The 23,713-nt window shown below is 46.1% G+C and overlaps 2 protein-coding genes across 3 annotated transcripts in view; both read right to left on the bottom strand.

The window, feature by feature from the left end:
- Positions 1-111: 111 nt before the first annotated feature.
- LOC105282210 lies at positions 112-5,163 on the bottom strand. The gene is made up of 6 exons (XM_026974294.1): positions 4,301-5,163; positions 3,811-4,041; positions 3,139-3,542; positions 2,253-2,853; positions 1,371-2,012; positions 112-1,153 (listed from the first exon to the last, which is right to left on the bottom strand). Exons 1-6 carry the CDS (start codon positions 4,639-4,641, stop codon positions 475-477), a joined length of 2,898 nt encoding a protein of 965 aa, XP_026830095.1. The 5' UTR covers positions 4,642-5,163; the 3' UTR covers positions 112-474.
- Positions 5,164-5,251: 88 nt separating this feature from the next.
- The window catches only part of LOC105282211 (serine/threonine-protein kinase pakG), a 32,018-nt gene continuing 13,556 nt past the window's right edge, over positions 5,252-23,713 (bottom strand). The window contains exons 2-14 of one of the 2 annotated variants that reach the window (XM_011344002.3): positions 15,552-15,789; positions 15,022-15,130; positions 14,802-14,826; positions 14,509-14,689; positions 13,799-14,160; positions 12,914-12,983; positions 12,243-12,518; positions 11,963-12,116; positions 10,573-10,910; positions 9,738-9,851; positions 9,384-9,470; positions 5,967-6,560; positions 5,252-5,793 (exon numbers count right to left, since the gene is read on the bottom strand). In XM_011344002.3, the coding sequence (XP_011342304.1) occupies positions 5,629-5,793; positions 5,967-6,560; positions 9,384-9,470; positions 9,738-9,851; positions 10,573-10,910; positions 11,963-12,116; positions 12,243-12,518; positions 12,914-12,983; positions 13,799-14,160; positions 14,509-14,689; positions 14,802-14,826; positions 15,022-15,130; positions 15,552-15,789 (2,713 nt within the window). In that variant the 3' untranslated portion in view covers positions 5,252-5,628. Of the gene's footprint in view, positions 5,794-5,966; positions 6,561-9,383; positions 9,471-9,737; positions 9,852-10,572; positions 10,911-11,962; positions 12,117-12,242; positions 12,573-12,913; positions 12,984-13,798; positions 14,161-14,508; positions 14,690-14,801; positions 14,827-15,021; positions 15,131-15,551; positions 15,790-23,713 lie in introns of both variants that reach the window. The other variant, XM_011344001.3, reaches the window with a different exon arrangement.

Raw genomic sequence — 23,713 nt, forward strand, 5'->3', positions numbered from 1 at the left:
AACGGTGATAAAGAAATCGCTACAGTCCTTTCCGTTTTCAGCGGTGAGAGTTGGAAAAGGATGATGGATGCAAACCAGTAAGTATTTAGGACATAAGAAAAATAGCAAAAATATTATACAAAGACGCATTTTTATTAAAGTATTATAGCAATAATAATCGTACAAAGTGCGTGTAGACACGGTACCACTTCAGGTGTAAAAGTATATCCGAATCATATGCAAAGGTAATACTGAGCGGTCCAAAAGTCATTGACTATATTCAAAACGCACTTACAAAAGCAACTTCAATAAGGCTTCTCAGCCAATCAAGTGGCTGAAATCTTTGAGTAACTTTTAGAGGTGCTTTTATTGTTGTAAGCGCGTTCTCAATATGGGCCATTTAATCTTTAACATTCGTGACTAGACGATCAATCGATACTGTTCGCCACAATGAACTGATACACTTTGTTTCATCGCAAGCTCGACGAACATGCGTCACTTCGTTCTCGGTGGTTCGAGCTTGAGACTGATGAAGAAGTTGTCACGGTCCTCTCTGTAGCGCGCTTTCAGAAGGAATTCGCACGCGAACGAGTTCAAGGGGAAAACGTAGCCCTGCGCGAATCTCTGACAGTTCGTCAGCCAGGTCGCCACGTGGAGAACGCGCTTCCTCGTCGAGTCTGCGCTTCTCAGGCTTGCCTGGTCCCCTTCCGCGTGCGTCTTCGACACCAACGCTATCGTGATCCAACGATGAAGAAACTTGCGCGCTAGATATTGCTGCCTGCACGTCCAAGCGTCGCTCGCTGTATCATCAGCAACATTACGGCGTGTTGTAAGTCGTATCCTTGTCAGGGTTGCTGTGAGAATACGCCGGGCTAAGCATTGCTTGGGTCCCATCAATTTCTGTCCGTTTTCCGAGTGAAAAGCGTTGGAATTATTATGGACGGCTGCAGATTCCGAAATCGCAGCGATTCGCGTGATTGATTGTTTCCTTGTAAAAGACGGCGCGCACTTCGCTTGAATTGTTTTAGAATTATTTAATCCCAAGACTTTAATCAAAAAGTGACCGACGTATGGCATGGAAGGTGGATTCCGTTCCTTTGTGGCCCAAACTTTTTGATATCTCGAACAGCATAGATTCTTGTAAATCTTGGACAGCTTCTCCATCCTTTCATATCTGAAATAACAAACGGGAAATATTTAGAAGAATATATCATGAAAATATCGTAATAATCATTTATCCCTCAGGGAAAAATATTCTTCAGGAAAGTATATATTATATAGAAAATACATAAATATATATATAGAATTGCAAAGCATAAAGAAAAATTGCATTACATCTACGAGAAATTAATTATCTTCCAGAATTACGTCAATCATTAATAATCAGATACCTGCTGGCGTGATGAGTCCTCAAATAGGACCAGCTTTTTCGAAGCCTGTAAATCGGTGGAGCTTGCAAACCAGTCAGAATGGATCTACAGGATTGAAAATTGCCGAGGGCGAAGCACTTGTCGGCGGCGTTGATAAATCTCGCCATGATCCTGGTCCTCATGTCCAACTGCTTGATCGCAAGGATCTCGCTGACGGTTAAACAGGCAATCCTGTGGCTGAAGGCGATCCACGCGCCTAAATTCGGCGCGTTACGCGACGATCTCTGGTGGATCAACACCTCGATCTCGGTCGCGGGGATACGCACGAAGAGATCGCGATCGATCATCGTTAGCTGCGTGGCCAGGACGCTGCTGTCCAAGTCCCACACGGTGATACGGAGGTTCATTCGCAATAGTCTCCGCAATTGCGCCGTGCCCCGCTGCACATCCGTATTTTCATTCACCTTTTTATTCTTCTTGCGTGCGCCATTTATAGAAAGCATACGTTCCAAGAGACTGCTGGATTTTCCCATGATTGTAGTTTCCGATTTGTCGTTCTCCACTGAAATCTGATTCCACCGTTTACAGAAGAATTTCCTCTTCGCCTGCTTCTCCTTCTCACGTCGGAAGTGCTGGAGGGACTCCAAGTGATGCCTCAGCTCTCTGTCAAATAAATATTGTATGAGAACCTGTTCAATAAATAATTATATTTGGATGAAAAAAAATGTAAACTAAATTGAATAAAATGTAATTTCTCTAGTTATGTTCAAATTAATGCAAACTCCAAGCAGATTCATCTCTCACAGTAGCAGACAACAAAATATATGAACATATACGAGACCTAAGTCTCTTGGGAGACGTAAATCCCATGATGGATATTTTCTCCTGCAATTTTTACATTACCTGTAAGCAATTACAGCTGCCTGAGGCCTGTACCAGTATTCCGGTGTCCAGAACAGTATCACTCGTCCTCTGGTGACGGTGCTAGATCCGCCGGATGTCAAGGCGGCGCAAGAAACGCTGGCTGTCAGTTGGCGGCGCGAGACCGGAAGTCTCAGTTCCGGATCCGAGGGCTGTTTACGTATATTGACAGCACTCGGCGATCTCAACGTCTGTACAGAATCACGTTCGCCGGGTTGGACTGACCACGGTCCGAGCGCGTAAAGGAAATGCGCCGCTGAAGCGAGAGCGTATCTTCGAGGATGCCTCTGGCTCTTCAGGGTTCTGCAGTGATCCTCCCAAACTTTCACGCCGTTCTCGATGAACTTACGGGACTCGACGAGGCGATCCGCGTGCTCGGGAACGTCGACGTAGCTAGAATCGGCGCGGTAAGGCCCCAGAATCAACTCTGAACGGCATTTCTCCGGTATACCGAAACCGAAACGCGACACTTTTGACTTGAGGACTTTTGTTTTCGGTGCTTCCGGATGCTGCTCCTGTCTCTCGGATTTTCTTCCCACGTGTTCCGCGAATTCCTCCTCGGAGAGAAGTACATCTCGGCGTTCTATGAAAATTTTTAATTATTAATATTATATATATATATATATATATATATATATATATATAAATCAAGTGAGAATATTTGAACTAAATATAACTAATATATGAATTAATGAAACATATTCTATTTGTTTAACAGGTATGTCATATTTTTTTCTGTGTTTATTCATGTAAAAAAGACAGATTTGGTCTTTTCTAAATTAATCTTATTGCTTTGTATTAAGAAAAATTGCGAAAATCTTAAAAACGAGTATTGCCTAATCCGGATTCAACAAATTCTAGTTCTAACCGTTACACCGGCCGTGCTGTCCGCGAATATCGATACCAACGCTTTCGTCCAATTGGCAAATGTTGCAAGGCGAACTTTTGCAACTCGTCGTGTAATCGTAACGATGCCTATTGCGATTTCTTGCATAGAGAACATTACACAATCCGCCAGTGCGTTGCGATTTCCCCTGGCCGGACTTGGCCTGACACGGCCAGCTGTGGCACGACTTCTCACAAGCGACGTAACGCGACGTACGATCTTCCAGCTCGTACTTGAGATCCTCCAGGCTGGCACCAGCGAATCTCACCGGAACGGGCGTATAGTGGCCGTTCATCAATTCGTTGAAGGACGGTCCCAGATAAAGATTCTTCTCGGTCCACGTGGGAGCGACGTAATCGCCGGCGCCTCCGTATCGCGTCCATATCCTGCAGTTTTTAATACAGGATACTTCGATTAAATACCGAAATTACTCAGACGGCTATCGATATTTATAAAAAAATCGAATTCTGAGCTCAATGAAAAATTTTTTATAAAAACTGGTCTTGCTGGACCAATTGAGCTGTCATTTCAAATATAATGTAATAAATATGGTCATTAAGCGTTGCTTAAAGAAAAGTAAATGATTAATGGATAAATTAATAATAATGTAGAGAGATATAAATCAATTTGTATCTGTTTGATACGATGCCGTACCTGAGCATCGGCCTTCTGCATCTTGCGTCCCGACTGCTCCTGACTTCGATCTCGGATGATAGTAGATACAATGTGGTGCTGCTCGACGAGCTCGCTGCTGTCGTCTCGGATAACGAACTGCCATCCATCTTACGCTCCAATAATCGTCGCACTTCCTCGCACCAAATCCTCCAAGAGGATCTGCGTCGCACGCCGCCGAGCTCATAATAATTAGCTCGCCCGTCAATGAATCTAATGAGAAATAATCAAGAGATAATGAGAACATGAGATCAATTAACACAGCTTTCAAATATAAAAGTTTCATGCACAAATATGAAGAAGAAGAGAAAAGAAGAAAGAAAGAAGAATCTGTAATAAAAGTATTAAATATTCACTTGGAGAGATTTTAATCATTTGGAAAAAAGAAACTCATGAACTCTCAACAGCGAAAATTATTGAAGAATAAAATCTTGTCTCTATACCTCGCGTTTCGTCGATCGAAGGAGTATACCTTGCCTTTAGAGTCCTGCGACGTCTTCTCCTGAACACGCTGAGCGTAACGTACTCCAACGGATACACGGACACGAGCTCGAAGCTCTCGATGCTGGCGTCGACGCCAGGCGGGCAGAAGAAGCCCGGATTAGACCGGAGAACGTCGGCGGCGACGATTAGCCTGGTCGGCGTCAGGCCCAGAGCAACTTGGCGAAGTCCACGTCCGTCTCGCGTGGTCTCCGCGAACGGCGACTCCACCAGAATCATCTCCGAGAGCTCGCAGTACTCCGACAGCAGTAGCTTGCGTATCCTGTTACTCTGCGAGCGACCGGACAACCTCGTTTTATGTGACGCTCTCATCGATGATCTTCCTCGCGCGACGAGAAGGAGGATGAAGACGAGATCGCGCCTCTCGGATCATCTATGAGATTCTGCACGACTGAGGGATCTTTGAAGCGTTTCCAGATATCGCTTAACGGACTTTAATCGCATTGGATTAAAATGCGTCCTCGAGTATGTGATCGGACCACATCGGATCATCCGATTCGGATGAGGACGCATACTGTCATTCATGTGTGAATAACTTCTCACGAGATATTTTATATGAAGAATGAAGATGTAGGTAATTGTGGGAAACAAAGTTATTGGATTGATATATTTTTCAGTTATTGTGTTCGCGCCTGTAGCATAAAGATATGCAGTTGGAGAAATTATGCTAACGATTTTATGAAAATATTAATTCTCCATACTGATTAATTAATATTAAAAAAATATTAATTTTATATTATTTTAATTTCTGAAAATTCTTTAGCTATATATTCGTACAGGCTTTGTGGATTTTATATTTTAATATATTAGGTTGTAACATATATTTATCCCGTTTTTTAGTATTTTTATAATAACGAGTATATGTTACAATCCAATATTTGTTAAGGAGGTTTTATAATAGATAGCTCCAAGACTAAACTTTGCGTATCATCGTTTTTATTTAAAAATTCAACTGCTTGTCGAATTTTTCATTAAGATTCGTATATAGCCGCGATCGCAGTAGATTACATTTTAAGACAGGGACTACGTGGTAAATACTGGTCGTGAAACCTCGTCTCGATTAATAAGAGTCAGCTCCCTCGCTTCTCTTTTCAGCGTATGTATAATACGAATAAATAAGATATAAAAAATGTATAAGTGTGTAAAAGAACCTCACCAATAGCGGGAGCGTCTCTTTCACTCTTATAATAAAAATCGAAGTGGTTAGCGAAACGTGCAAAAATGTACAAAATTTACGAAAGTACAAGAACCGTTCCTACGTTTTCTTGCGAATCGATTGCAATTTTTGTATGACGTTTCTTATCGACTACTGTTATCCGGATTCACTTTGATGGTGACTTTGTTGCTGAGGGCGGACGCGAGCTTCTCGACGTTACCCTGGGGAACCTTGCTGAGTTCCGTATTCGTTGTATCGCTGCTGGACGTCGCGTTCTCAGGCATATTCTTCACGGGCGACGAATTTTCCTGCAACAAAAGAACAGATCAGTTTCACGATGCATTTAATTTCAAATCAAAATTCGCAGTTACAGCTTTATTTTTCCCTATCAATTTCTACAATATTCCGTTTTTTTAATTTATCACATTTAATTTTTTCCACATATTTTTCTAATCTATTTTCGTACACAGTGTCAACTCACCCCTTCAGTCTTTCTTCTGAGGTTCGATCTCTGTAGGGTCGCGGCGAGCTCATTCTGCAGCCTGGACACGACTGGACTGTTGGCCGCGTCGTCGCTCTTGTCGCGGTTCGTCTGCTGCGGCAAGAATTCCAGTCTGGATGGCTGCTTGGCTTCACCCTCGTACGCCCCTATCCTGATGGCCACCTTGCTGTTCGACTTCGCGGACTGGGCGACGTTGGTTGGCGAGACCGACGACGGCGAAATCTTCACGAGTTCCGCAACAGGGCTCGTCGCAGCGTCCTTACCACCGGCTGCCTTCGTCACGGCACCGTGGCGCGGACTTCCGCTTGAGGACGGGCTCGTTATCGGAAAATACGTCGACGGTGGCTTCGGCACTGTGCTGGGCATCTCCTTCAGTTTGAACGACTCGATGCTTTGCATCTCGACTGCGTCGTCGTTGCCCCGCTTCTTGGAGAGAAGCGGAAACGGAGGAGGCGCCGGCGGTGGCGCCGAAGTGCCCGTCGTCGTCGTCGTCGTCGTCGTTGTCGTTGTTGTTATCGTTGTGGTCGTCGTCGCTGTCGAGGCCTGAACGTTGAGCACTCTTTTTTCTTGTTCCTGAAAATGCAGCGGGATAAGTTATAGTCATAGCTGAGTTATAGATATAAGTTACACAGACAATAGAGATAAGTTGATATGTTATCTAAATGGGATTTTTGCCAGTTAAATAGGCTGCTGCATCTGGTGAAACTGCGACGTTTGTTGCAGAAATGCGAAGATTAAGTAGTTAAAAGTAATTAAAGAGTGACTAAAAGAATTGTTTTAGAATTTTAGAGTCTAGAATTTTTAAAGTCTGTTAATTAACGTGCCATGTGCCAAAATTTTAGATTAAGTCGCTGATTAACGCTAAACAGAGTACAACATAAATATCAAATATAATATTATATTATATATATTATAATTATACTAACATTGTAAGGTGTGATTGTGACTAACGCTTGTTTCTTCTTCATTGTGTCAGTTATAATATTATCTTTCCTATTACATTTACTTGAGCTTTGTTTATCCATAGTTGGTCTAAGAATTTTTTTAATAATATATGACAATAATTCTTTAAACAATCGATTACGTTATGCATTCGATCAATATCTTCTCCTTTTCTCCGTCACTTAATTATCTATTTCTTTTGTGCTTGCTCTTTTTATAGCACATATACGTCATGTATTATCTTCTATTACAATCTATTCCTAACACACACACACAAATATCACCGACATAAAATTTTTATTCTTCACTTCTCTGTCCTCTCTAAATTTCAACAAAAAGTTTCTTTTATTTTAATGTTATTGTTCAGTTGGACTGCGACTTTTTAAAAATAATATCTTGAAAATTGTATCATTTATTTTAATATGAATTTTCCACTTGTTTTCAGCCGCAGAATTCTATCAACTGCCAATAGAAGAGTCTCTTGCATTTCAACGAGTATTCCACTTTTTCGTTCAGCGTTCTCCGGCCTTATTATCTTCTAATTACTATTGCACGATGACCTCGGATGTTTTGCGGTTGTCTCGCGGCAGCGTTTCGGAGCCGATCGCGCGACACGACGACGAGCGACTGAAGGAGCACGCGGCGCACGAAGAGAGAAGCACGCCGTTACGTCCTCGCCGGCGCTCTTATGTAAGCCCTATTATTTTGCACGTCTGCCGCAATTCCGTAGAAAACTTGTCGTAGCGAAGGAAATACGTGGCCACGGGAGACTCGCGCATCCGTTGCGCGTTGCGCGCTACACGATCGAATGCTTCTCGCGCAATTCCGCCGGCGATTGTCGCGAATCCGTCCGCGAAGAATCCGACCCGATAACGAGCACGATTAACGAACGATAAGGTGACGGTACAAGGTGCTACTAATCAGTCTCCCACTTGTGTAACATGCGACCTGTCTGGTCGCCCGAAAAATCGAGGTGACAGTGATTCGTTGATAACGCGGAACCACTTCAGAATAACATCTAGATTGAATATTTGCCTTCAAAATTGAAGATCGTTGTTACGCGGAGTTATCTCGTCACGATAGCACACTTAGTCAATAAATAACACGACGTTATTATTCCGGAAGGACTTGGAGGGCACGCGCAATGCCGCGCGTTTAAATGCCACGCTGCTGATTAATTGTCGGTCATTAATTCGCGACTGGTCGTTAATTCCCGCTGCGAGTTTCGCGTTATCGTCGATCAAACCGCTGCGAACGTCTCGGCGATACGTTGTGCGACACGTTAAAAAATGCTTGCACGGGCTTCGCGCTTGATTGATCCATAATTAATTTGCCAACATCGTTCCGTTCGCGATCGATCATAGTCCGCGGGTGCGCACGAGCGTCGCGCTCCTTCCGCGCTCTTTTTTCTGTCTTTCTCTTCCGCGGTGTGCGGTAACGCAAGAACTGAGACGAAACGACGGAATGTACGTGACTTTAAGGTGTGCAAACTGCTTGCTATCTCTCGTCGTTTCAACAATATTACCGGGCGCCGCGCAGCCGATGTGTGCCCACAGGTATACGTACAGGTAAAACGTCGGCGCGTCAGCAATATGCGGTCACGCACACGCCACCACACACACGCACCGCCGTAACGTGTGTAACGTGTACGCCACACTGACAACGGGTGTTCCGGGGTCTTCATAATTTTGTGCTCTTATCTGTTTACACCGGCGGATCCTTCCTCGCACCGGTTGTATAATTAAGAGAGCACTACTCGGCCTGCTGGCGCTATGCCTCGGCAGCGTGCACGAAAAAGTCTTCAGCCGGAGAAAGAGGCGTGGAACATGAATCTCTTCGCCACGTATTCCTCATTAAAAAAAAAAACGAAGTCAACTCGAATACGGAAGAGACGTTTAGAGTACGTTTCTTGAATGTGGTCTATATTACTATCAAGCTAACTTTGTTGATTGCGCTTTAGTTTTCAGAATTCTTATTATTTTAATTTTTCTCTTCATGTTTTTTTTTAGTTCATTTAAATATAATCGATCAATCTGGCTGGCGTTTCTCAGCCCATTAATGTTTCTAGCTAATTGTTCGTTAATGATGAGCATTAACGAGCGCATCGGTATCAAGGTATTACTTATATGGTCAAGGCACACATAACGTGCAACGCGTTACATCACCGATCAGCGATGAAGATACGCTTATCACGGAACGGTACACCAGTACTGGCGTCAGGTGGACTATTGTTATCGCATGAAAGTTAAAGCATCATATATTTCGAATTCCGCAAGGTAAAGTCGCCGAGTAGACACGCGCGACTCGTATTTCCACGAAACTCGCGAAATTCTTCAAACATTTTCCCTCAACGTGCGTCAGTAATATTTGAAAGAGTCTTAAAAGAATTTAAATACACATTATATCGCGGAGTTTAAATTACGCAATAATTCGCCAATGATAGCGTTTCCTTACCTTCTCGGAAACTTGATCCGACGACTGCGCCTTTTGCTGAACGGAATTGAACATCTTTTGGTGTGCACGCTTGAACTCCTCCATCAGCTGCAAAAAAGAAAGCTAGATTAATAATGCGATCGATCGATTAGTGATATATATTTAGTGATCGATTAGATATAATGTGCCTTCGGTTTGTTGGATGATGAATTCGTTACGGCCGCAGGCTAGAATAAATAAATAGTAATTGTGATAGTTAATGACCGCAAAATACCACTTAGAGTGACATTACGGCCGTTGATGAATAAATAGACACGTGTAAATTATATAGCGACACTTGCTACTTATGCAGGTGCAATCGCGAGAGCAACTGACCTTATCATGTGTGACTTTTTGCTCCTGCGACCTCAGGGCTTCTGGATTCTGAGGCTTGCGGCTATCCGGAGCCTTTTCCTTTGGCGCTTCCGCCTTAGCGGCGTTGTTCATCCTCTGTGGGAAAAAATAAGGCGACGATAATGAGCGATCGAGCGAAGCACGTGTATGATGATCCGCGAGATAAACTGATAACAATAATTAATAGCAATATATAAGACGTGAAAAAATAAAGAATAATCTACAGAAAATTTTGAAAAATTATGATCTAATGAAACTTGTTTTCCGTGGGAAGATAAAGAATAAGCCACTTGTCGGTTAACAATGAAAAATGAAACTTCCAGTTATATCGCGGATTTTAATCGCGGGACGCTTGAATTCATCGATAATGACAATTTTCTATCACGACTGACATGAAAAACTACGCAAAAGATATCGTATAGATAAGCAGACGATCGCAGATATCAGCGTGTGTAGAAATGAAGATTGGCTACTGACATTCGAACACACGAGAAAATAATCTCATAATTACGCGCGACACGATTAAGAAAAGACTACGATTGCATCTCTGGCAAAACGCGATGCGTTTAAATTTCTTCCAAAGTAACAAAAGTAACTCTCTTGGAGTCTGCGACCAGCTGCTTTCTTATTCAAGATACAATCTGTTGGGCCACTTAAGTCTCCCATATGTTGTCTTCGCTACTTTACAAATCTTGCTCGCAACTTTGCGCCTTGCGCGATTTTTCTTGCGCTCTTGCTCGCTTTGCTTCTGTCATGAAAAATCCCAAGAACGCAATTCAGATACAGGTTTCCTGTTCGACGTTGATCGGTGTCTGACCTGCTGCGCTCGCCTCTGCAGCTCCTGCGTGATAGCGGTGCTCAGATCGGTGCTAACGATTGGCGAGGTTCTAACGGCGTCCTTGCGCGGTGTTGCATATGCGGCCGTCGAAGTCTCCGTCGTTTTGCTCGTGATGCTGTTGGAACCGCCGCCACTCGCCGATCCGTATGAGACGGTGGACGCCGGCTCGCAGGACGAAGTCGACAGAGATGACGACGTCGAAGCGGAATCTTTGCTGCAGGACGACTCGAGGCTCGACTCGGTCTCCGTCGAGCCGGTGCTGCCCATTGACATGGTGCTGCCCATTTGCATGCCCATGGCGTTCATCGGTTTGGCCTCTGTAACGGTAGATAATATATACGGTGACTCGTGACTATCATTTGAAATCGAACTCAAAAATCAAAATTTTTCTAAAAGAACTTCTCTCTTTTCAAGAGACATTATATTTCTCAGTTATTTATAATCAATAAGCGCAGAATCAATTTGTCGACCAACACTGGCAGTTTATTTAATGTTTAAATACACGACGCGGACGTTTCGACCAATCATCTGGTCCTTATCAAGTATTATAAAAAATCTTTTTCGAAAATAAACGGAAAATATTAAAATATACATATTATTAAAATACAAATTGTAAACATTTAAAGAACTTACTGGCTGAAAAAGACTTAAGAAATCTGTATGTGACAGAGACTTGCGGCGAAACACGTCTGTAATTGGTGGTAGTCAACAAGCAAGTGGTTTCAAGGAGAAGATATTATGTTTGTCAAAATAGGATCATATATAACGGGTAAACTCTCAGTATCTTTTTGCAAACTGATAGAGTTGTTATGTCTTTTGATAAATATCATTTCAGCTATCTCACATTTTCTCAGGTGTTTCTCTTGGTGGAGGATATTAATGTTTGACCAGTCAAAACAATAACCATTTGACATTCTGTGCTTGTTGACTACTGACCAATTGTCCTGGTTTTTCTTTATATCTGACTTATGTTCGTTCATACGCGTGTCTTCCGGTCTGTCCGATGTAACAAGCATTACAATCCACACAATCAATTTTATAAACGACACACGTTTTTTTGCCATTCTCAAGATAGTCTTTACCGCATTTAATTATGCTATCTAATTTATTGGAAACAGTATAAGTAACACTAAGTTGACATTTATAATCAACATTGGTATGGAAAATATTTTAAATTTTCTGTAACGTTACTGCGACGATTGTTGAGACCTTGGAAAACGAAAATATTCATTCCAGAAAGAAACCGCGTAAGGAACTTTCGATCTTTCGATCTGATTTTCTGAAAACGGATCGACAGTCATGGAATTTCCTTCGAGCGAACGTAACCAGTTGGTGCTTTAACGATGCTGCGCGAGAGAAGTCGTCAAACCTGCTGGCCATTTGTAGGGAAGCGGCGGCGGCGGCGCAGGTGGACAAACTGACTGATGCACCTCGACGGTCGTTATCGTCTTCCTCTCGGCCTCGCTCTGCCTCTGCATGAGTTGCAGGTCCGCCAATCGATTACCGATCGCTTGGCCGTTCTCCTGGCGCAAAATCAATTCATGAATACGTTAATGTTACTTCGCCCGCTTGATTCGGCCCGTGTTCGACGTGAAAAACGGTTCGAGATAACGCGAAAATGTATCTGAGGACGAAGTTACAGATCTTACTTTGGAGCCGTGGTACATGGGCAAGTCGTCCGCGGGCCCGTCGTAAATCACGTCCTGCTGCCTCGCATTATCCCGACGATAAGCCAGCCGCCGATTTGCCTCGTCCCGCGGATTCGCATCGAAATCGTGCACCTCGTAGTCGATCCTGGGCGCCACGGGGTCGTAAAGTGGCTCGTTGTCGATGTCATCCTCATAATTGCCGCGCAAGTTGAAGTGATACTGCCCTCCCGGTATAGGCCGGTGGTTCTGGTTCTGGTTCTGATTCTGGTTCGAGCTCTGATTAACACGAATTACGGTCGTGTTATTCGGTTTTCGCGTCCATTCCGGCGCCTAGAAAACGGTCAAATTAGATGCCAATGACGCGCGTTTTCGCTCCCGAGCTTCGTCGTATCTCAAAGACAAAAATTATTCGCTTGCCTGAGTCTCCACGCGTGTTGTTGCAGTTATAAAAAATGTATTTCATTAATAATAAATCAAAAAGTATTGCAAAAGTTTGAGAGAAAACATATTTATTATCTCGAATATTATTTTGGCATAATTTTAAAGGATGTGGAGTCCAAATTTACCCTCATTTCCCGGAAAAGCTGGTTAACGCGATAAAGAAAAAATTGAAATTTCTTTTATTTTTGCTATCTTAACATAAAAATAAAACATTTCATGAAAATCTTTACCTGATCCACGTGCGCCCATTCCGTGGAGGAACTGCAGCTGCTGGTCGAGAGGGCAAGGGGGCAGCATATCCTGCAAACGTCACCCGGAAATCAAGCGTGATTTATAATATAATGCACGTGCCCGACGCCGATTACGCAAGCGAGGCCCGCGCCGATTTCTAAAGAGTGGAATTCGCGAGACGCGGACTGTTTCGCGCCCGGGAACGAGGAACAGGATGAATGTTTACGTGGCGGCAAGGAATTCGAACCGAGTCTATCGCCGATCGCAATCGCCGCGCGTCCTATTAATGGACCCACCGACTTTCTCCCGGCGTAAATTCATTGATGGCACCCGATAACGGTCGCGACCGGCCGAGAGATACTTGCATATAGTATCCACGAGTAGCGAGTACCGTAGGCATATGCAAATAGTCATGCGGCCGCGCGTACGAGCGATTCGCGCGCTGAACGATAAACGATAAACCGGGGAAATCGGCCACCGCGATCAGGTAGCGCTCTGAAAAATCCGTAATGTGATTGCAACGAGAGTAATCGGCACGAACTAACGCTCTGCATTAACGTCTTATTAAAATTTGCTCGAGATATAATCGTCACATTAATAATCACCGTGCGTAACGGCGATAACTGATAGAGTCGAATAGAAATACCAAACACCCGTACGCTCTCGCCGAAGCGTTTATTTGCCAAAAAATTAAGAATCCGTTCAATCAGCTGCTGTTTAAATTTGACAAAAAGTTCGATGAAAAATATTTATGAATATTGTTAACAGTTGGGATGCACTAATTATCAGTTTACAACACCCAAGCTCGATACTCGATACTCGAAAATCATCGCTTCAACCTGACTCGATGTCCCTTCGAGATTTTCCTTCCCTTAATAACTGACCTGCCGTTTCTGTTGCAGGCATCGTCGCGCGGATACCGTTGATGCATCCTGTCGTGATGCTGATGATGCTGCGGCGAAGATGACGGATTGTTCGGATGCTGTGGCGGGGGACTGGCGGCCACCATGCTGGACGTCTCGGAGTCGTAGCCGCTGGAACCGCGCGTCCACAGGGGCTCGGGACAGTCATAGAGGTGATTCGGGGGTGCGGGTCGTTGCACCACGAGGTCGAGGATCGCCGAGCTGCGCATCACCTCAATCGCCCGTTCGAACGGAAGATCGGTGAGTCGCTGACCATTGCACCAGATTATTACGTCGCCGGCCTTTAGGCCTGCCGCGCGCGCGGGCCCGCCTTCCCTCGTGCCCTAAACCGTCGGTTTAGAAGCAGGATTAATATCTAAGCTGATCTCTTTGCAAGTTCAGTTTCGACGAATTAAACTTTCGTTGAGACTTGTAAAGCCTTCCTTTTGAGCATCAATTCATTTGAATTGAATTCTATTATTTTTTAGTTGAATTGATATTTGCAACGTTACGATTGGAATTAATGTTAGAATACGTAGAAGATCCACTTGACATTGGATCAATGAGACCAAGTGCCTTTTCATGCTGCAAGCCCGGCTTTCCTTGAGGCAGGAGAAATTTTTTGCCCAAATAAACAGAAATTCCAATTGCTTCCGCGTAAGGCGAATGCGCCTAATTAAAATGTTATTAACCTGAACGGTGAGACCGGGTACGATGCCTCTGCAAACTCCGCAGCCCAGGCGGCCCTTCTCGCCGACGAGGATCCGAATTCTGACTTCTGTGCTCGGTACACCGCCTAAACCTGTTTCGTTGTACTGCAGTTGCTGTTGTTGTTGCTGCACCATGTGCCAGGTAACCGGATCGTTCGGATTGCTTTGGGAATCATAAAGGATTTTTGTAACGGAGGCTTTTGATCAGAGATCGAGGCGTACGTGTATACACGTACGGTCCGTGCGTGTGGTTTTAATTAAGTTTCGATACTTACTCCTTCACGGGTATCATCCCTACGCCTGCAACAAATAAATCGAGGCTCATAAATTTCCGCTATCGGTAACTAGATAAGGATTATTGCGCCGCGCGCGTATCATTAATTATTTCCATTTTCCAATCGCGCGGAACGCGCGAGGACTATCTCTCTAAGCGGATTTACGCACGCGCGATACCTCGCGGCGCGGATAATTAAGATAGCAGTGCGAGATAGTTACTTCGGATTTTGAGAACCAGCACTTGCTGGTTCTTCGCCAGGAGCGCGACTTCCTGATGCACCGCGTCCTCCACCGGGTAACCGTTCACCCGCAAGATCTGATCGCCTACCTGGAACCGATGAAGCCCAAAGTGAAACCATTAGCCTTAGGAAATGAGATGAGTATCGCATGCATCCTTTCGTGATGTTAATTAGCGATACAGCCGCGCGATTGTTGTGTGGAATCATCTCAAAATTGATCAGTGACAGGAGAGACACTTGGTCTCTCTATCAGAGAACCATTCTCGGCAGGCATATTTGCAATTGAATTGAAGAATACTACAGAGAATACTACAGAGAATGGCTCTCTTATTTATTTCCACTTTCCACTTTCTTTTTATTCTTTTAAGAGTTATTCCCAAACGAGCGCGAGTTTCAACGTCTCAAGATATCTTCAAACAATTAAGCATAGACATTTAAAGTGCGTGAATCTCGAGGTACCATTTCGCATCAGAAAAAATGGGTCGCGAATAATCAGAGACAACAACGTACCCTTAATCCATTCCTGTGAGCTTCGCCGCCTGGTTGGACGTCGCTGACGTAGAAACCAGCCGCGTACTCGCGTCCACCCCGTAACGAGAATCCGAAGCCGGCGTTACCGCGACGCCTCAGACGCACGTGTCTAGTCACGCCAATGACGGCCATCCTGCCGCCTCCTGCCGGGTTCCCAGGACCTCCGCCGGTCGATGATCCCGTGCCAGCACTTGAGGCGCTGGAGGAGCCACCGGGCCTGTCATAAAAAAGATGCATATAAATTACGTCATTTTGCGTGCTCTGAACTCGGGCAGAAAGAATCGATACGAATTTTATTATCTCCCGAGAATGCATTACTCCGCAGCTGTTTAAGTGCTCCTTGCAAAACTAATTTAGTACAACGTAAAATGATATTTCCTCTCGTATTTTCTATACATTACTCTCGCCTTGTGCTATGCTTGACACACGCACTTCCAGTCCGTTAAATTGAATATTTTATTCACACGCTTTGGGGTATCCCCTCCATATCCGCTCGGCTCGTCCGGTGTGATTCCTCGTCGACGCGGCCGTATTCGTCCGCGAACCGCGTCGCCGTAATAGCATCGCGGTCTCATTTCGCCTTCGCGAGTAATTGTCTCGCAAAGAGACCCTCATTTTCTCCCCTCGCTTCGATGGACAGACGAGCGAACGAGCGAACGAACGAACCTTTGTCCAGTCCGGCCGACCTTTTTCCACTTCGCTGTGAAATTAATGACCACACCTGGCGCACCGCGCACCGGCACGAGGAAGGAAGGCCGCTTTGCGAGGAAGCGAAGGTGGTGACCAGTCGGGCAAGCGGTCGGTGGAGTCGCAAGGAATGCCATCCGCACGCAAGAGGAAAGAAAAGGACGAGTCAGACCGAGAGAATGGGCTCGCACTTCGCACCAGGCAAAGCCGCGCGAGAGGGACACCGCTAATGACGCCGAGAATCCATCTTCCGTCGGACGTTGGGAAAAAAGGAGCGACGACGTGGATACCCTAGGACGCGAGGACGACATCGGGTAAATGACGGTCATTACAGCGGAAGCGAGAGGGCCGCTGCGGAATGACTTCGTCCTGCCACGAGGTCTCCAAGTCCGATGAGTTTCCGTCCTCGACACTTCGCGACCTCGTCCGTTCCTCCTTCGTCCTTTTCTTCTTCTTCTTCTTCTTCTTCTTGTTCTTCGGGAACAATGCCAGAGGAAGAATAGACCTCGCACGCGTCTTCGGGGTCAGGGTACGAATTTTCGGTGGGTGTGGGCGAGCGTGAGAACACCCGAAGAAATCGGACCTGCGAATTCCGCTCGGTCGTGGGATATAACGAGCGTTTTATTTCAAGCGGCCATTGACATCGGCGTCCATGGAACGCGCGTATCTACTCCAGATTACGTAACAATAGCGTGGGATAACGCTAATTAATTTCGACGGATTTTTAATCGCATTTCTTCTTTTTTTTACGTATGCAGATAAGACTCGCGAATGTACGGGCAATCCAGGACGGCGGAAAGATGGCTGTGCGCAGAAGTCAAATTGCCACTTAGTGCCGGAAGATCGCATTATGCAATCGCGACGAAGGAAAACAATGGATGCACGTGGCAGCTGGTTTCTCGCACGGGGCACTCGCGACAAACGGGCGCGTCCGCGTGGAAAGACGTACCGTTACCGTCATAGTCGTCGTCGTCGTCGTCGTTAATATCGTCGTTTGACGATCAAGCCTCGAAAGTGTCACGACTAACGCAAATGCGTCTCGCACGCACCTTCCCGTGTCTGCCCTCGCGTGGCTGACCCGCCCGTTTCACGATCGCGATCGCCGTATCGTTCATACGGCGCTGATCCGGGACCTCGATATTCCACTCACGAATTATGCTAATTCCCGCTTCTTGAAGATACGGCGCGACCTGACGCGTGTAACAGTTAACGGGAGATATTTTCCACGGAAACGAGATTTTAGATTCAGGAGAATCGAGGAGAGATTGCGTTTGATATCAAGATTTAATGAGAAATTCTAACTGAGGGTTATCCGAGATGTTTGACACTATTGTTCGAAAATATTTATTATGCGAAATTTTCCTCAGAATTTTAATCGTGCGCACGCAATAATAACAGGACATCTGTGAATCATTGATTACGAATGCCGCTTGCGTCTTTTATGCTAATCATATTGAAGAGATTCGGATTCGGGTCGATTTCAGAATGCTTCGGAGAGAGTCGTGAGCGTACCGGAGTACCAGAGATGCCTTTTGCACTCAGAGATGCCGTTATCGCAGCCATCACAATAATAAATTTTGATAATAACTGCAACGATACTTAATAACGTATCGCGCTATTATTAAGCCATTAATTACGGGGATATTTATTCTTATTTGATCATATATTGTGGTAATAATACGAGGCACGAAGGACGCCAGGAACGTCCAGCTCGCCGACAATGCGGAGAAAGTTGATGCAAGGCTGCAAAGAACACGGAAAGGCACGCCCTGACAACTGTTCTCGTCGTTCTCTCGATTCTCGTGACTGTTCGATTCTCGAGTTACGTCGCAAATGAGAGGCGATGATCTTTAACATATCGGTTCCCCGGAAATCACAACTCAACGATGGCAAAGTTTTCATTTGATTTGCTGGTCTCGTTGCTTCTTCTGGCTCCGGTGTATCTTAATGTACTTTTAATCAAGCGCACCTGCACACATTTATTTCATAAATAATTATTTTTAACTATCATTATTTCAACTATTGATATGGATATATTTAAAGATATATTGGATAGTCATAAATTTTTGGAAAAGTGCGTAGCTTTCATCGTGTCGATTAAAAAATTTCTGCAAATAATATTTTAATTTGAGATGAGACAGAAGAGCTAAAGAACCGTTTCATTGTATGGAGGCGTTTTCGCGAGTGAGCCCCGATATTGGCCGAGCGAGTTCCACGGGTTGCTGCGAGGCTCTCGGCGTCTAACTTTAGAACTGGTAGCAAGCAGTCGAACCAGAAGTTGACAAATTGTTACCAGGCGCGTTTAAGGCACCGCCGGCGATTCGCCTCTCGGTCTTCGCGGCCGTAGTCGGCTTATATGGCTAATCTCCCCATGAACAGATTATTGCTGCACGGCTATTATAGACGAGTACGCCGCGAGAGGATTATGGCGGAACGTACCGATTTTTCTGTCACGAAATTAGTAATGAGCAGGCATGTCACGGTGCTCATAAAGTGTCGTGCCTCACGAAAAAGCGTACGTCTCTCGACCAGTTTTGTGAATGAAAGGACCAGTTCTGAAACGGGTCGGACTTGCGTAACGCGGCGGATAGACCGGCCGAAAGACGGTCCACATTTCTCCCCCCCCCCCCCCCGGGGAGCTTATTAAACCTGTACCGCGCTTGAAAAATGCGGCGTGCAATGTCGCATTTGCACGTTACAACCGACGCGAAGAAAACACGACACGCTGGGAGACATAAAAGGGCTCATTTCGTTCTCCTCTTTAGCGGAATATTGAATTCCTGTAATTTTTCTGGCACATCGTTGCGCTTACAGCCGCTTGAATTCAGAATAACGCTTTCTTTCGTAGTTCGTTCCGATCGGCTCGGATCATTATGGAATCCACGCTCCGACGCTTTGCAACTGGAGCGACTATAGCCGTGCTATTGGAAGCGGAACACACGTTACGTAGCACGTTAGAAATTACACGTTCGAATATATAGGACCTTTTCTCTACGTCGCAGAAACCGTGCCAGTTTCACGGTATCGATTCGCGATTAGAGATTCGTACCGACACGTCATCCATCCGCGGGCACATCACATTCCTCGTACACGGCGAGGGAAATGAAGGAAACTCCTACGCGGCCAGGTAATCTGTCCGGCAATGGCAGTTCCGAGCGCACCACATCGCGCATTTCCCGAGTAAAATCCATTTTCGTCACGGCCGAATTGCCGACTTAAGTACGCCCGGTCGGTGCCTAGAACGGCATAACAGCCGTGTAAGTAGCAGAGAGTGGGAGAGGGAGAGAGATGCAGAGAAGAAATCGGGCGTGTTTCTCGCGTTTTCTTCCCTTCACGCGCGATCGGCCTCGTTCCGCTCGCGTTCCGGGAGAATCCGCGTCTCTGATCGATCGATCTACTCCGGCGCGTGGTCGTTGATCCACGAGGATCTCAGTTTCGATCGTCGACCCTCACGGATCCGTGAATCGGATGACGTCAGACGGTGTCCGACCGAAAGGAACCATCCATCCAAGCCGGAAAGCGAAAGAAAGAGTACAACCCCCGATCTATGATTGATGATCGATCGCGCGAATAAATCAGATAAAATCGAATTCGACGCATTACATGTACGCTTCTCGATCGTCCCTTGTCTCCGATCGATTAATAACGCGCGCGATTGAATCCCGTTAAAAATCACGACACGCCACGGTGCTCACGCGTAATGAGGATAATTCTTGACGATTGCGAGCGGATTGGAGAGCAAGAAAAGTGACGAGCGAGCCGACCCGTTCGTGCCGCGATGATAAATCGCCGCGGAATATCGATCGTAGGGAAAGTCTCTTGCCGGCCTCCTGCTCGGGGCGGAGGGACAGGCGGGAGAAAAAGACGAACGAAACGGAACGCGTTTCCGGGATTCTTTCGATGCTTTAACGATTTACGATCCTCTCGTTACTCGTTACAGGCTTCTCTTGCGCCTCTCGGTGGATGAACAAGATAGGAGGGCGGGAGAGAGAGGGAATGAGACAGAGCGGGTAGAAAAGTACCACAAAGCTCACTGCCGTGTTTGCGGTGAACGGTAACGGTGATCATCTCCTGGCAGTAAAGTCTCGGAGCCGTTTCTCTCTCTCTCTATCTCTGTCTTTCTTTCTCTGTATCTTTCTCGGCACGGCTCGGCTCGGTATCCGAGCGTGGCGCAGTTTAGCGCGGCACAATGCCGATAGGACGACGGTAAATAATTTCTTCTGTGCGGCTAACGGGAACGCGCTCACGAGTTTTGCAAAGAGCAATATAATTTCACGTGCGCGCGAAACGCATTTCTGCGGATCCGAACGCGTTTCTGCGCCGAGAAAACTTGAGAAATACCTTGGCCGACGCGGCCTACGCGCGCCTCCTCTCTCGCTTACCGCCCGCGTGTGAAGTCCTTTCCACATGTCGATTACATCACGAGGAAAACGCGGTAATCAAGATCATTTTTATGGATATTCGGATATACACAGAGAGATATCTCGCAGAGAAGGAAGCGGTCACGCGATGGTCCGTATTTCCTCATCGTGGTTCTAGGACTGAAGAAAATAAAATTTAATTCTATGCTTATTGCACTCTCTAATAATATTAATAAAGCAGTCACGCTGATGCTAGGTATGATAATGCATGCGTGTCTCACGCATTTGTTCGCAGGCGTTTCTTTGATCGGAGGAGCGACTGGCGCGCGGTTGTTGGACGCGGATGGATTTCGCGCGGAATCGCTCGCGAAATCAGAGTGGAATCGCGATGATTCTTCCTTTTTTTCCGCCGAGCTACTTATTGGGTAATTGCATAATGTTGCACCTTATTAACAGCGAGCCAAGACCGTTCCGCGAACGGAGACATGTAGGTTACACAACGGATATTTGATTGCTCGCTGTTGCATCCACCACACCACGTAAGTCCGCCTGTCCGAAGCGTGTTCTCGCCGAGTCGACGATTTCAGCAATTAAAGCAACACTTTCCGGGATCGGTCTTCCCTCCGCTCTGCAGGATATGGCGCGGTGCATAAAGAGATTTCCTGAAATCCTTTTAGGACGTAACGAACTTCTCGCGCAACAGCTCCCCTTTTGAGGATGCTTATCATGGAATTATTTATCAACCTTGCTTTTCTGCTGACGAATAAATTCGTGATTGGCCGTGAGACAGATAGCCGCGTCGCGAGTGACTCATCCTCGCCGTCAGTATCTACATCAGCGTCGCGTAATCCTCGGAGCCTGATTTTTATCCCCCGGACGCGAAGTGGGTCATCGCGCGCGATTGCATGCACGTGATGTTGTTAATAATAATATATATATATATATATATATATATATATATACACACACACGCACATCGTGTATGATTATCGATCGAACTCTTAATGCGCGCCTGTCATTGACTTTGCGTCTTTTCGACTTACAGAACGAGACGGGACGGGGGGAGAGGGGGAGAATTCACTTTCACACGATGGAAAGCGGCGGAGGAATCGCGCCGGCAGATCGTATCTGCGGCGGATCAATTTATACCGCGAGCCCTATCGCGGATAATTAAAACCTCCTCATTATCTCGATCGTTCTATCTGAACGGGCGATGGTTGCGGCCGTACCCCCATAACCATCAGATTTTTATCGGCCCCGGTGAGCAGCCATAAATCGCGGATACCCGTAATCATAGTCTCGAACTATGGCGAGCGCGCGAACGAATCTCATCGTGTACGAACCCTTTATCGAGGCTGAGCTCAGGAGCCTCGATAAAGCGGGATGATAAGTCTCAGCAGAATCCTGCGAGGCACTTTATCAAAATCTCTTGGAAGAAAAACTCTGCTATCACATCCGTGAGTTTATCATTATCCATTTTATCATTTTTCCATCGAGATCAGCTTGGATACATGTATTTCAGCGAATGTAGCTTTAATAAAAATAATTAGCATCATGCTATCTCCAGAGAAAATAATAAAACGTACAGATCGAGAGGAACCGAGTTCATCGGCACGTGGCAGTCGTAGTGCGTAGTTCGTGTGCACGCGGCTGCGTAAGAAACGCGTACGTGCATTTCGACGAGATCGATGTGTGTCAGCGGGTCAAGCGACATCCGACCAACGGGGGGGGCAGTGATATCTGTGCGGTGTTGGGCCTCCGGGAACAGAACGACTGTCGTTCGACGAGCCGTTAATTATCCAATAAAGCAAGACGTGAAGTCCACGCAGATGAGGTTGAATTCTTATCTCTTCTCCGCGTCCTCGTGAGCTCGCAGCTCTCGATTAGCATGTTTTTAATATTGAGCAGCTTCGATCGCCGCTGGACACCTCGCTGGTCGTCGCTGCGAGGGATAATCTCGAGTCTGCTTGTCTGTGAGATGATGCTGAATTTTTGGCACAGGAGTACGCGCTCGTAAACAAATGAGGCGACGCGCTACATTTTTCTGCAAACCGGTTCTGCTATTTGTCACGGCGAGACGTCGTTTCGCACATACCGCGACGAGCGTTGCGCCATTTACGCGCGCGGCAGTGCTCTTGCGGCAAGGGATTAACGTAATATCACCCTCGATGCGTGGCGTATACTTCATTCGTTCGCGCGGTCTTTCAACATATGGTTGAACACCCGCCAAGGCGACGGACACATGTCGCCAGAATTAACATGTAATTTTGCGGCTTAATCGCGCGGCCCGGCGGCGGCTGGGAAGGAACATCTGTTATGTCGCGAGCGAGACCGCAAGGCGCTGCTGTTGATCCACCGTTGATCGATCGGAGCGTGATACTTCGATCGTCGGAGATCCGATCGCACGTTCGATGCCCCCGAAAACGCATCGCAACTCGTGACCGAGAACATCCTCCTAAAAATAATCGCTCGTAAGAATAATTGACGCGCTCGCTCGCTGATTAATCGTGGGACCGATCCCAGGAGCGCGCGATTCGGTTTCTCAGCGGAGACCGCCTAATTGCGGCCTGAAATTGACTCGAAAGTAAAAACCGCGTTGGGCGCGCGCAAGGGAGAGGAACACCTCGAATACAATGGCATTATTATACGCGCGCATAATGGTTTATTTCCATTTTTTCTACTCCTCGCGCGCAAAATGCGCGCGCGATTGCTCCCGTTTCTCTCGGCGCTAATTGCCGTCCTTTTGCAGCCAGCAGCCGACTTTGTCGAGCAGCAAGGTGTGGGCGAGGCATTCCGCTGAATTGCGCACCGGGAACGCGAAAATCGAATCGTAAACCTGACGGACGATGATTAGCACCTGTCCGGACCTGCCATGAACCGCGGGCTCGCGTGGTACTTGCCGTTCGATCTTGCCGCGTTACTTTTTTTAACCAAGCCAAGTGCGGTGAAATGATCGTTTGATACCCGTCTTATTACTCCGTACGCGATCTCGACATCAGATAAATAAAACTCGGTATACAATTTGTACGTCTGTACACCATGCGAGTAATATTAAGTAGACGCTTTAAGACACGGGGGATAATAATCAATGGG

This window comes from Ooceraea biroi, chromosome 12 (genome assembly GCF_003672135.1).
Source record: "Ooceraea biroi isolate clonal line C1 chromosome 12, Obir_v5.4, whole genome shotgun sequence".
Classification (NCBI taxonomy): domain Eukaryota; kingdom Metazoa; phylum Arthropoda; class Insecta; order Hymenoptera; family Formicidae; genus Ooceraea; species Ooceraea biroi.